Here is a 14,237-nt window from a genome sequence, read left to right on the forward strand (position 1 = left end):
TGAGTTTTAATATGTAGAATAAAGTCAAAGTAGACTTTACTGCCTTACCCCTCTTCCAAAAGCTACGAGCATGAATGCTTCGGAATCTGAGGAACAGTTTACATTCTGAGTTGGCTTATTAAAGACCCTTATAAAATTAATCAGCTAATCAGGCCCAGCCTGGTTACAAAAACATCACATAGCGTAGCAACAAATTTAATTTGGAAAGGGTTTTTCAAAGACGGACCTGGAAATTTGGAACATTAGGAATACTAAGAGTTTCCTCAAATTAATCTTCAGAATCTGATTCATCAGTCTTGACTTGGGCTAGTAGTTTCATATTTTAAAGGCCATTAAAACTCCTCCCTCCCCCCCAATAAATTAAGGAAAAAGAGAGCGAAATCTTTAGCCTCGGTTTCATTACAGAAGATACACAGGTCAGTTTTAGACAAAAAAAGAATCCATTGAAATACAAAAGTGATGGGAAAATGAAGAATTCAGGACTGATTTCAGCAGTTATAACAAACCAACCTCCCCATTTTCTTGGGTGAATATGGTCTTCATTCACGGATAAAGAATGTCTTTGGCAGTTTAAAAAAATATAAACTCTCAAAAGCTTCTGAATCATATACAAAAGCGGTGGCGTTAAGCCGGTACGGAAAACCAGAAATTGCGGACACTCGGTTCGGTGACTTTGGATAGACTGCCGTTCGGGGAATTAGGGAACGTTCTTCCAACAACGTGTGTCTATCTGGACAGAATGTGGTGTGATGTTGGGAGAAATGGCAGTGTGGGCACGGTTAAGATACACATACTAAAACGCTGGTTTTCCTTAACATCAGGAAGGTGACCCTGCGTAATAGAGATCGGAGTGGATTAGTACCACCAGCCAAGAACGAGGCCTCAGCTTGACCTCCGTCTGCTTACTCCTGTGCTGAATGAAGATTTAACGATGTACACATCATTTACATATTACAGAAATCAGCTTCGAGTGCAGGGTTCCTGAAGAGTGAGGTATCAAGCCATGCGGCCCCGAACCACGAGGCCAAGGGAGGTTCTGTGAGCCCGATTGTCCGGAGCGTTAGTTTCGTCGATATAACAAATCCCGTGTCGCCTTCTCAACTTTTTGCTGGTAGTCATCCAATTTGTCATGCACCTTCTGGTACAGCTGCAGCAGAACAGCACGGCATTATTAAGCAGAAATAAAACATGGTTTGTGTTAACTTTGTCACAAGCCAAAATGCGGTACGGTAATGAAAACGCTGTTACCCTCCTCCCTCGGTTTACTCACAAAACGCTGGCCAGTGCAGATACACGAATCTTCACAGGAAAATTCTGGTTTGTGCCCACCTCGATATCTTAATTCAACCTTTAAGATGGGTTTAAAAATCAGGCTTCCTCCCGCAATCATACGCAGGCCGGTATAAAGAGCACGGGCCTGGAGTCAGAGGGCTTATGCCCTAATCCTGGCTCTGATACTTGCTCGCTGTGGGACCTTATGCAAGTCACTAACATCTTTGGGTTTCAGTTTCCTCGCCTGTTAAATGGGGATTCAATATCTTTCCTCCCCCCAACTTAGACTACGAGCGCCTTGCGGGACAGGAACTGCGCCCTACCTCATTATCTTGTGTCTATCCAGCGCGTAGTACAGTGTTTGGCTCATAGCAGGCGCTTAACAAATACCAATCATTATTAGGCACGAGGGCGTGATTTATTTATTGCAAGTTTTATTAGCTCAACCCATTGACCCTTGCTAAACTGCACTGCTATCGGAATCTGAATGTCATTTCTCCCTGGTCCAAGAGTTTCTACAAAATACTGCTGAGGGGACAGTCACAGAGCCACGAGTGTCTGAAGGCATCCTTCAGGGCTACGAGATCCTCTAACAGACTGAATACGGTCTGAATAACATGGACTGAATAACAGACTGAATACGTCTTTATATGTTGCCGATTTGTACCTCCCAAGCGCTTAGTACAGTGCCCTGCACACAGTAAGCGCTTACTACATACGATTGAATGAATGAACTGAATTCTGCTGGAATGCCCTAAGGTTTTCCAGTTTTCTATTCAGCTTCTGTCGACCTTGAATGCTTGACTGAGAACAGCCCAAGAACGAAAGCTCGAACGGTCATCCAATTTTTCTGAATACATTTTAACCTGACGGTCTAGAGATACACACAGTAGCATTCCAACGGAGAGAATAATTTCCAGGATCGAAAGGTTTTCTCTGGAGAATGCAGTTAGGCAGTGAAAGGGACCTCACTGTAAATACTCTGCCGATTCATGAACTGAGTGAAGGGTCACTTACTGCAAAATTGTGACTGTTGGAACTGTTTTCTCCCAGGGTTTGAAGAAGCTGGTCAATAGCAGAGTACGGCAGCCATACCAGTGGAGCTGTTGCAGAGAGTGGAAACTAAAAGAAAAGATTAATTTCAATTTGATGAAAACCCAAAGAACTTCTTCCTCTTCCACATCACCTATAAACTTGGCACTCACATCCTCACGAAGCACTTATATACATAACTTTACACACCATTACTTCCACTTGTAATTTATTTTAAAGTCAGTCTCCTCTGTTAGACCATAAGCTACCTGAGGGCAGGGATTATGTCTACTAATTGATTACTTTCCCAAGTTCTTAAGAGTACTCTGCACACAGTAATTGCTCAATAAGTATTATTTATTGTTTTATTTATTGAGCCTTTTACTTTCTTCTTCACTTGAGCCGCCTTCTATAGCAGACTAACTTCCCCCATTTCTTTTTTGGTTTGCATTAACACTAAGTAAAAGATCAAGATTTTCACAACAATATTTTTTCAGAGGATTTTTTTCTTCCCTGACAAATTATTTCAAGGGGTGCTTTTTCCTGCAAACACAGCAACTGAACCTGATAGCTAGTCCAAAATTGACATTAAAAAAAAAAATACTTCTCCCAGTCTTCCCAAACCACTCAGATAAGTCAGTAACTCTTAATGTTCATCAATTTTAAGATCCCTCGAATTCTGAACACCGACTATATTTTAATTGTTTCATTTATTGGAAGATGAAGCTGATCACAGCCTTGGATTTTAAACTTCCTAAGGTTACATTTAGACATACTTCAAGAAACCAATTTAGCCAAAACCCTTCTACCCTTCACACAATTATGAGATTTACAGTCAGACCAGTGTAAATCAAAAAGCCCTCATGGATGTTTCTAGACTTTGCAGTACCGTGTAAAAGCTAAAAGTAGCCTTCTTTTTTATGGTATTTAAGTGCTTACTGTGTGTCAGACATTGTACTGAGCGCTGTGATAGGTACAAGACAATCGAATTGGACAGTCCCTGTCCCATAAAGGGCTCACAGTTTTAATCCCCATTTACCAGCTGAGATAAGTGAGCCCAGAGAAGGTAAGTGACCTGCCTGGGGTCACACAGCCGACAAGTGGCAGATCTGGGATTAGAAATCAGGACCTGTGATTGCCAGGCCTGTGCTCTTTCCTCCAGGCTATGCCGCTTCCCTATTCTCTAAGACTCAAAGTAATTAAGTGCAGGAGGAGGGGGAACCCATAGCATTTCAAAATACCACTGGGGATACAGTCACTGTGGCAGACAGTGTTTCAAAGATAGTTACTCTGGGGGGCCAAGAAAAGCAGCAGCAACACAGAAGGAGCCTTTCAGTGGCTTTCTCAAGCAATCACCCACTCAATGGTATTTATAGGATGCTTATATTGCATGCAGAACACTGTATGAAGGGGCTTGAGAAAATACAACCCAACAGAGTTGGAATGTCTCAAGGAATTAAGACAGATTGGGCAACAGCAGCTCTGCGCTTTACCAAAATAACCAGTTCAGGGAGTAGATCTGTACCCATGTAAGTGCAACTGTGTGTTGTATGTGGGGCTTGGACTGGGGTGGGAAGAGATGGGGAAATGCAGAATAAGAGAAGGAGTGTGGATGGGAGCATGCTAAAGTTGAAGTTTTTACGCCACAGGTGTACAGTTAAAAAAAAAAAAAATGTCAATTCCCTGATGTAAAGGTGTCTACTTTCATCTGGGAATACTGGGTAGCTTGCCCTAGACAGAGAAAAACACCACTTCACACCTACACAGTACTTTTCTTCCACTGGCACCAACTACGGCCAGATTTCTTTGTTCAAAATGGGTTAGCTTCTGTATTTTCATCATCATCATCATCATCATCAATCGTATTTATTGAGCGCTTACTATGTGCAGAGCACTGGACTAAGCGCTTGGGAAGGACAAATTGGCAACATATAGAGACAGTCCCTACCCAACAGTGGGCTCACAGTCTAAAAGGGGGAGACAGAGAACAAAACCAAACATACTAACAAAACAAAATAAATAGAATAGATATGTACAAATAAATTAAATAAATAAATAGAGTAAAAAAATACGTACAAACATATATACATATATACAGGTGCTGTGGGGAAGGGAGGGAGGTAAGATGGGGGGATGGAGAAGGGGACGAGGGGGAGAGGAAGGAAGGGGCTCAGTCTGGGAAGGCCTCCTGGAGGAGGTGAGCTCTCAGCAGGGCCTTGAGCTCTCGTCAATTATATAGTCCTATACTAAATGATAAGTCAAGGCCAAAGGTCAAAGGGAGAGGTAGTATTATGGACGCAAGTTCCAGGTGGCTAGAGCACGGTGAAATATCCTAGCCTACCCAAGCAATCTTTGTGACAAACCCTGGCCTTCCAAGATGAGGTTATAATGGATCCCAAGGGTCAGGGAACACTCACCTCAATTCCAAAGTACTGATGACCCTTTCCCAACACCGCATCCACATACTCTGAAACCAGATCGACAGCCTCTTCCAGAAGGTCATAGTTCAAGTACAGGCGGAGCAACTCAGCGGCATCCACTTTCTGTTAAATAGCAGGGAAAGGGCAATGGTTTGACATGCTTCCTTTTTACAGTATTGCTGCGTTTCTCTAGATACGTGCATATCCCCAAATAAAGCCCTCATTGTTTCATGAGGGTTGAGTTGGAAAAGTAAAACATTAGGAATCATTAGTTTTCAAAGTTGGTAAGAGCGGAAGCTAACATTTTATGGGCTCCCCCCCATCTTACCTCCTTCCCTTCCCCACAGCACCTGTATATATGTTTGTACAGATTTATTACTCTATTTTATTTGTACATATCTATTCTATTTATTTTATTTTGTTAGTATGTTTGGTTTTGTTCTCTGTCTCCCCCTTTTAGACTGTGAGCCCACTGTTGGGTAGGGACTGTCTCTATATGTTGCCAATTTGTACTTCCCAAGCGCTTAGTACAGTGCTCTGCACATAGTAAGCGCTCAATAAATACGATTGATGATGATGGGCTGATTCAGATGGGGGAAATTTGTGGAAATACAACCACAGTAAACACCTTTTCAGGCCGGCCCGTAGAAACTGAAGCAATGAAGACAAGTTTCCCCGTCTTGATGTCTTTCAACTTAGATCTACTATTTTTATTGTCCTACCTCTCTAGAGCTCAGGTTTTCCCCTCATCCTAGACTTTTTTCCCATCATTTTCCATTTAGGATTTTGCCTTAATTTTTCTTTAAGGTTCTTTTACTTTTTAATTACAGGCTTCAAAGAACTCTCATGATTCCTGGGCATTTCAACTTGGCTGTACATTAGGAACGGCAAATTTGGATGCTTTGATCGCGTTTGAACATGTAATGAAAACAGGTGAATGTCACTGTTATTACAAGTATATAATAATAATAATGATGATGACGTTATTTGTTAAATGTTTATTATGTGCCAAGCACTGTTCTAGGCGCTGGGGTAGATACAAGGTAATCGGGTTGTCCCAGGTGGGCTTCAGTCTTAATTCCCATTTTACAGACGAGGTAACTGAAGCACTGAGAAGTGACTTGTGATAAAACAGAGAAGTGGTGGAGCTGGGATTGGAACCCACGTCCTCTGACTCCCAATCAATCAATCGTATTTATTGAGCACTTACTGTGTGCAGAGCACTGTACTAAGCTCTTGGGAAGTACAAGTTGGCAACATATAGAGACGGTCCCTACCCAACAGTGGGCTCACACTCCCAATCCCGTGCTCTTTCCACTAAGCCTCACTGCTTCTCTTTATTAGCAGACTACTGAATCTAATCCATCGGATTGATACTACATGAACTCTTGAGTGTTAAATTAACACTGATATGAAATGAAGCCATAAGCCCAATTTTATCTCCATTCTTAGTTTTTCTTTTTCGCCAATCTCCTCTGGTTAATATTATGCCAAGTGAGGTTTTTCGGTGAAAGTCTTAAACACATTTTCCCCTCCAGATTCATTCATTCATTCAATTGTATTTACTAAGCGCTTACTGTGTGCAAAGCACTGTACTAAGCGCTTGGAAAGCACAATTCGGCATCTCAGAGAGACAGTCCCTACCCAACAACGGACTCACAGTCTAGAAGGGGGAGACAGACAGCAAAACAGAACAAGTAGACAGGTGTTAATACCATCAAAATAAATAGAATTACATATAGTGGAAAGAGCATGGGCTAGGGAGCCAGAGGTCTTGGGTTCTAATCCCAGCTCCACTACTTGTCAGCTGTGTGACCTTGGGCAAGTCACTTAACTTCTCTGGGCCTCAGTTCCCTCATCTGTAAAATGGGGATGAAGACTGAGCCCCACGTGGGACAACCTGATTACCTTGTATCTGCCCCAGTGCTTGGCACGTAGTAAGCGCTTAACAAATACCATCATTATTGTTATATATACACATCATTAATAAAATAGAGTAATAAATATGTACAAATATACACAAGTGCTGTGGGGAGGGGAAGAGGAAGTGAGGATGGGGGGCTCAGTCTGGGAAGGCCTCCTGGAGGAGGTGAGCTCTCAGTAGGGCTTTGAAGGGAGGAAGAGAGCGAGCTTGGCGGATGTGCAACACTGTCTGCCACAGTGACTGTATCCCCAGTGCTTAGAACAGTGCTTGGCACATAGTAAGTGCTTAACAAATACCAACATTATTATTATTATTATGTGCGGGGGAGGGCATTCCAGGCCAGGGGGAGGACGTGGGTCAGAGGTAGACAGCGGGGCAGGCGAGAACGAGGTACAGTGAGGTGGTTAGCGGCAGGGGAGTGGAGTGTTTAAAGTAACCATGTTACCAGTCATCATCATCATCATCATCATCATCAATCGTATTTATTGAGCGCTTACTGTGTGCAGAGCACTGTACTAAGCGCTTGGGAAGTACAAGTTGGCAACATATAGAGACAGTCCCTACCCAACAGTGGGCTCACAGTCTAAAAGGGGGAGAGAGTCCATTTGAAAGCTACCCCAAGATGCTGACTGCTAACGCAGAATGGCAAAAAAGGGGTAATTGTGTCAGACTCTGCCCCGACACAAGCCTCATGACATAGCAGAATGCTCTGCACACAGTGAGCGCTCAAAAAATACGACTGAATGAATCTTTTAAAGTAGGAACACAAGCTTTTCCCCCTCTTGGGATCCACATCAATCACCTATTCAAGGGATGATGGAGTCTCCCATTCAAAGCAACGGATGAGACTTGGTCCCGAGCCTTCAGGCTCAAGAACCTGAGCAGGGGAGTTATTTGCAAAGCGCCACGTATACTCTCATTCTGCTGGGGCACAGAAAGCGACCGATGAGTGGTCAAAGGGGCAAGATGCATATGGCAGAGTACACTCATGGTCTTCCCTCAAGGTAACCAGCTACAGGCAGGGATGTGGGAAAATACACTCAGTTCTACAACACGGAGAATTATATTGCCGATGAACCTCACATGAGGAAGACTCAAGTTATGATCCACGCCCCTTGGGTGATGAATGCCACACGGAAGTGCACAACCGCTTCCTCTGACATTGTGATCACAAGCCACCCAGATAGACAGGTGTGGTCAGAAGAGTGTTCCTCAATTCCCTAGCAGAGTTCTACCCAAAAATCAGAGTAAAAACATGATTCACAGAACTATTTTCTAACCCAATCCTCAAATACGCTTACGGTTTATAGAATATCTTACTTGGAAGACAAGGAGGCTGAGCTTAGCTCCCTAAATGACCTGCAAAGGGGGGCCCAAAGGTAAATCCTGACCTATTGGTGTTTAATTTTCCCATTCTGTAAAACTAAAGAAAAAAATGTTGCCATTATGTCCCATAAGTGCAGAGAACTCATCTGACAATGTGACTGCTTGGAGTTCCTTGAATGAAAAGTGTAAAAGAACCTCAAAAAATTATAACAGAATAATGCTATACTAACTTGGCTTTTTTTCCTTTACTGACAGCGTGCTGAGAAGTTACGTCTCAATAATTCAAATAGCTTTCCATACGACCTTGCTGCATGGAGGCATTCTCTCGTGATTAAAAATATGCAGTTGTAGTCAAAAGCTTGATTTTTTTTAGGCTCCATTTTAGTTCTCCATTAATCTCTATTAATGGAGAGTAACACTTTCCCGTTTGCACTTTCCTGTTTTCAAAACTAGAGTTTTCCTATTCTGTCTACCACATTTCTCCTCTCCCACCAACCCATAACTTCCTACTCTCCATACTCGACCCAATTTTTCTCCTCCGCTACGTGAATCTGTGTGCATTCTTTAGCATAACCTTTGCTTGGTGAGTGAAAAGTGAAGGATTTCATTCATTTATGATCAAGCTGCCGCGTAAAAACATCCCATCCCAAACACAATGAGCCTCACGCTTAAAGAGCTAAATTTTCTGACAGTGTTTTGATTTGAGATCTCAGTTCCTTAAGCAGACCGAGAGAGGCCTGCTTCATCCCCTGTACCAATTACAGTATTTACCTTGTAGCTGTTTATAAGCCAATTAGGCAGTGGCACCCCATGAGAAAGAAGCTTGTTGATTACACAGTGGTGGTATAGGTTGTTCTGGAATTTGTACTTTTCCAGGTAAGATGACAAAAGCCGCCATGCTTCATCAGTTGCACTGGGAAAAAAAACCCAGAGAGTAATACATTTAGATTCTTAATTAATAGGCTATGATAATGCAGTACCCTGGCCTATTTTTAGCAAAGAACACCACCAACAGGAAGAGAAGATCTGGTGAAACAAATCTGTAACATGGCAAGGGTAAAAATCAATCTAATTCAAAATGGGGGAAGATTCTAGAGTCATAACCCACTGGAATGCTCATTCACTGATTCATGGTGATTCCACGGGGGCTAGAAGATCATTTCACTCAATCCGTCATATTTATTGAGCGCTTATTGTGTGCAAAGCACTGTACCAAGCATTCATATGCAGACTGATATCTGGCATGCCCGCCCGCCCAGTCACCCGTGTGCCCCATGAGCCCTCTCCTTCTTGCCGTTTATTTTAGGGTGCCAGGTCCCAGCTGGACAGCGGGTTCTAAAATAAGTGTTGGGAGATGGGGTGGAGGGTTGCACACCTGTACGAAGGAGTAGCCACTCAACCTGTACCAACTATATTGTACTTGCCTAAGCACTTAGTACGGTGTTCTGCACAAAGTAAGCACTCAGGAAACACCACTGATGGACTGAATGGTTCCAGTTTGCAAGACTCCCCAATCCTTGCGATAGGAAGGCAGGGTTATTTAAAAACAAAACCACCATATTTCCTGGTTCTCATATACCCGGGGTGGCTGAACTGTGACTTCTGAGAGGCAGAGAAGTCATTGGTTAACGAGGTTTGTGGTTATGTCACCACGGGAGGTGATGGGCTAGCTAAAGAACCCGCGAGGTTAGGGTTACTGGAAAAGTGGGCATCTCAGGTTCCTTGGCCGGGAAGCTGCTTTCGTTCTGGAGGCTTGCTATTTTACAGCCCAGCTACTGGTCCGGGGGAAAGGACAGGTCTTTGGGAGTCGGGACAGTTGGGTTCTAGCCCCGGCTCTGCAGAGAGACGAGTGGTGGGAAGTAATCTAATTCCAAAGCCAGGGACAACTGCAACTGACATTCCTGCCCCTTGGAACTCATTTTGGGTCTTCAGAAGCAGTAGATGGAGCACGGGCCTGGCTCCACTACTTGTTTACTGTGTGACCTTAGACAAGTCACTTAAGTTCTCTGGGTCTCAGTTACTTCACCTGTAAAAAAGGGATTTAGACTGTGAGTCCTGTGGGGGACACGGACTGTATCCAACCTGATTAGCTGGTACCCACCACAGTGCTTAGTACAGTGCCTGGCACACAGACAGCATGGAACAAATACCATTAAAAGCAAACAGAAAGGCAAACTTAAAGAACGCTCCACCAGCGGGTGTGATTCCACTGCTGGATAAACAAATGGATTTTCCATCCCTGAACAGATGCCAAGTGCTCTGGTGATGGTCTCTGGGGATAAATCTACTACGTTTGGTTGGTTAGGTTTAGGGGAAAAATGATAGCAAGTTCATACTGAAAAAGGTGAAAACTTTTCCCATTTCAGTGAACCTAACAGGTTTTTAATATAAGAAGTAGAACTACCCCCATGTTTTTCAATTTCACAAAAAACTCCAAACAAAAATAAGGGACTTTAAGCATGTCCTAGTGTATGTAGGAATTTTTAAATCTGAGAGACTTAACCCCAAATAACACTGTACCTAGACTCCTTCGTGGTCATGACAGAAGAGAGCTGATTAGCTGCTAACCAGGGCCAGGCTTCTGCCTGTGCTGCCTCGCCTCCAAACTGCAACTTAATGCACCTGCAACACAAATTCATTCATTCAGTCGCATTTACTGAGCGCTTACTGTGTGCAGAGCACTGTACTAAGCGCTTGGAAAGTACAGTTTGGCAACAGAGACAATTCCTCCCCTTATGGCACTGGACATACCACGTGAAAGCTGAAAGGGGCAAAAAAGCATCTAAGACATCCTAGTGAAATTACTAATGCTAAAGCTGTCCCCTTCAGATCGGTTCATTTTTCCTGAGCTTATTATCTTTGCTTCCCCCTCCTCCCCATCCCTAGCCCGTGTCTCCCAATGGGGATTCAAAATTTTAACTGAATATCGGGGAGGGAAAAATAAATATTTTGATGCACTTTCCAAAAATGCTCGATTCAGAAAAATCTGTGGACAAAGCAATAGCGGCAAACATTTTTTAGCACTAGATGGCAGATCCCAAAGGCTTGAGCCAAATCTACATACGATGAACAGTAACCAAATCTACATTTGATGAACTATAATGGTTTTCTTTGTAACTGACTGTGAAGGACACTCAAGCAGATTCTTCTTAAAAACATCCATCGAACTGTACTTAATTATGGAATAATACGGCTACACTAACATGGGGTTGCCGTAGGGATAAGAGACTTCAGAACATGGAATAAATGACTACAGTAATAGGATACGTACTTGAAAGCAAGTCCCTCAAAGATTGGTGTCAGAGACAGTTTAAAGGTTTGGCAGAGTGAGATGGCTGTATCGAAGAGGCCAGCTTGAACCAACAGAGTGACCATCTCCTCTGCTGAAGAGCTTCCTGTGTCAAAGATAAAATTTGTGATTCCAAAATGAAAGCAGAGAAATAGCTTCAAAACCGTATCAACCGGCAGCATTCCTAATTCGGAACCCAATCCGTTTTTAGAAAATCGAGGCTGGGAATTTAAGGAACCGACAGGAAAGAGGATGCTGGTTTCACGGCATAAACCCAGCATGTGGTAGAGTTAACCCTGCGGGAGGGACTTCTCAATACTGAATCATTACCTGCAATTGCGACAGCTGATGGGTCATGCCGAGCCAGAGTCAGGCGAATCCGAGCTAGGGCACATTCTTTCTCCAAATCCGCCAACTCCAAGATTTCGATCTGTCGACTTGCTATGAACCAAAGAAGTAACAATCTAAAACCCAGCGCACTTCGGGCAGAGCGCGGCAGATGAAAAAACAAGTTATATCAACATTTCAAGAAATCTATATGCTGGAAAACCTCAATTCGATTTCTAAATAAATGAAGATGAAAGATAAGAGACAGCGGGATAGTTTCTGACAGACACATAGAGAATTTTTATCAAGGAGATGAAACACATGTAACAACCAGTTGGAGGCAAGAGTTTCTGGGACAAGAATTATGGGAAATAAGCAAAGGTCAACACCTTATGAGACCACTAAGATAATGAAATATTTTTCAAGTATTAGAAATTTTCTACAATTGGTCACTTGTTTTTCATGGTGTTGGTAGTTCTCCTTCCAAAAGCCATGCTCCCAAATTTAAACAACGAAAAGCACGGGAAAGAGAAGGCGGTGGAAATACAATTACAATTTCATTCTGGTTGCCAAATCAAAAGAGTTTCAGGCCAATTCTGGTCCAACTGAAGGTTCTCACTTACTTGGGACTGCTGTACACTCTCCATCATGATTCCTTTTAGGAGAAGCTCCAGGCCGCTCATACTGATAGAAAAAGAAAGACCACAGTTTTCTAGGGAAGATGGAATTTTATTTTATTATAAATTAAGTCTTCACTGGTCCTCTGCATCCAAATTCTTCTTTATAACTGAAAGTCTTTCCTGAATGTCATTTCTGCTCTAAAATATAACCCGGGGAAGAGGATGAATGCAGAGAGGGAAAAAGACAGGCCGTTTTTAAAAGGCCATCATCCTTAAAAACAGGAAAAGTGACCACCCAAAGGGCAAGAAAAAAAATCACCAACATTTCAAAATTAGGTTTGAATAGAAGAGAAGCAGCGTGGCTCAGTGGAAAGAGCATGGGCTTTGGAGTTGGAGGTCATGGGTTCAAATCCTGGCTCTACCAAATGTCAGCTGTGTGACTATGCCTCAGTTACCTCATCTGGAAAATAGGGATTAAAACTGTGAGCCCCCCGTGGGACAACCTGATCACCTTGTAACCTCCCAAGCGCTTAGAACAGTGCTTTGCACCTAGTAAGTGCTTAACAAATACCGTAAAAAAAAAGGGCAGGCCCAGTGCTTCTAAACTGAACAGCTCCAAGACTAGCTTGTGTTGTGGGCAGGGAATGTGCCTGCTTATCGTTGCATTATACTCTCCCAAGCACTTAGCACAGTGCTCTGCACACTGTACGTGCTCGATAAATACTATCTCAAACGGCAACCTGAAAAACCAGTCTGGACTTCAAGAAATGCCAATTTGCCATACCACGGCCCCAGATGCTGGCTGCACGATCCAGGCGTACTCCGGACGAATCAACCGCAAGCAGTTAATCGCGGCCAGGTAGCAGTTGCCTTGTTTCTCGAGGCCTCGGAGGGTACGGACCTCACGGCCAAGGCGCATCCCGTACTCAAACATCACGGTTCCGGCTGTGGGGGATATAGGGAGCAAACTTCAGAGTGGGGGCTGCTTCTTCCCCTCGGACACACGTCCTGCTGCAGAACGACCTTCCCAGGGTTTCCAGTCTTAAAACCTCAAGGGGTCAGGGAGATCTGCCTGATTTTCTAAGGTCGTCACAGTACGTGAGCAAACCACCACCTTAGTTAAGCACTCGGAGGCCTAAAGTTAAATTGCTGGGGAGAAGCATGCCCTGAAAACATGTGGTGAGAGACAACTCTGTTGACTCTTGTTCCAAGAGCTTATTACAGTGCCCTGTGCACAATAAGCACTCAATAAATATGACGGATTGATTAAAAGTTTACAGACTATCAAAAACTCCGGGATGTATGATGGACGCAACGACTGCCTGTACGTGGATACACGCATTATAAAGCTACAAAGACGACCCGCTCCAGCTCCTGCAAAATCAAAGGGGTGAAAGATGTGTTTTTCAGTCCCTGAATTTTCATTCCAAGAAAACTGACTTTCAGCCAAACAGAACAAATGTTCCTTCCTGAGAGATCCCAGTTTAGGATCTGAAGGGTTTGAAAGCTCAGCTTCAGAAAGGAAGTTCTGTGGAGTTTTGAAGTGAAGGAAGGTGACAGAATAAAGACTCAACCTTTTAATGGCCTGCTCCTATTCCCCAGGTGAATTGCTTTGGAGGACTTTCTGGGAGCAGAATGAGTGTTGAATCAATAGTATTTATTAGGCATCTACAATGTACACAGCACTCTACCGAGTACTCAGTAGAGAACTATAGATTGATCAATCAATCAATCGCATTTATTGAGCACTTACTGCGTGCAGAGCACTGTACTAAGCGCTTGGGAAGTACATGTTGGCAACATATACAGACAGTCCCTACCCAACAGTGGGCTCACAGTCTAAAAGACTGATGAAACACAATCCCTGCCCTCAAGAAACTTGGTTTTTTAGGGGAGTCAGATGTGAAGTACTTAAACATAGAGTATGTAAATCTGTGTACCCAAGTGTAACAGGGCACTGTGAGTAAAAAGGTACTGACGTGCACAACTTCTGAGATAGTTCACCGGGAGAAGAGCTGTCCTTAGTT

At 43.3% G+C, this 14,237-nt stretch overlaps 1 protein-coding gene across 1 annotated transcript in view; it reads right to left on the reverse strand.

Moving 5' to 3' along the window:
• The window catches only part of NUP160 (nucleoporin 160), a 38,606-nt gene continuing 24,369 nt past the window's right edge, over positions 1–14,237 (reverse strand). Inside the window, exons 28-36 of the mRNA XM_038764650.1 lie at positions 12,995–13,155; positions 12,214–12,274; positions 11,594–11,704; positions 11,246–11,369; positions 10,495–10,596; positions 8,746–8,887; positions 4,722–4,847; positions 2,290–2,394; positions 1–1,147 (exon numbers count right to left, since the gene is read on the reverse strand). Coding sequence (XP_038620578.1) covers positions 1,061–1,147; positions 2,290–2,394; positions 4,722–4,847; positions 8,746–8,887; positions 10,495–10,596; positions 11,246–11,369; positions 11,594–11,704; positions 12,214–12,274; positions 12,995–13,155 — 1,019 coding nt within the window. The 3' untranslated portion in view covers positions 1–1,060. The remainder of the gene's footprint in view (positions 1,148–2,289; positions 2,395–4,721; positions 4,848–8,745; positions 8,888–10,494; positions 10,597–11,245; positions 11,370–11,593; positions 11,705–12,213; positions 12,275–12,994; positions 13,156–14,237) is intronic.

The sequence above is a fragment of the Tachyglossus aculeatus genome, chromosome 22, assembly GCF_015852505.1.
Source record: "Tachyglossus aculeatus isolate mTacAcu1 chromosome 22, mTacAcu1.pri, whole genome shotgun sequence".
In the NCBI taxonomy this organism is placed as follows: domain Eukaryota; kingdom Metazoa; phylum Chordata; class Mammalia; order Monotremata; family Tachyglossidae; genus Tachyglossus; species Tachyglossus aculeatus.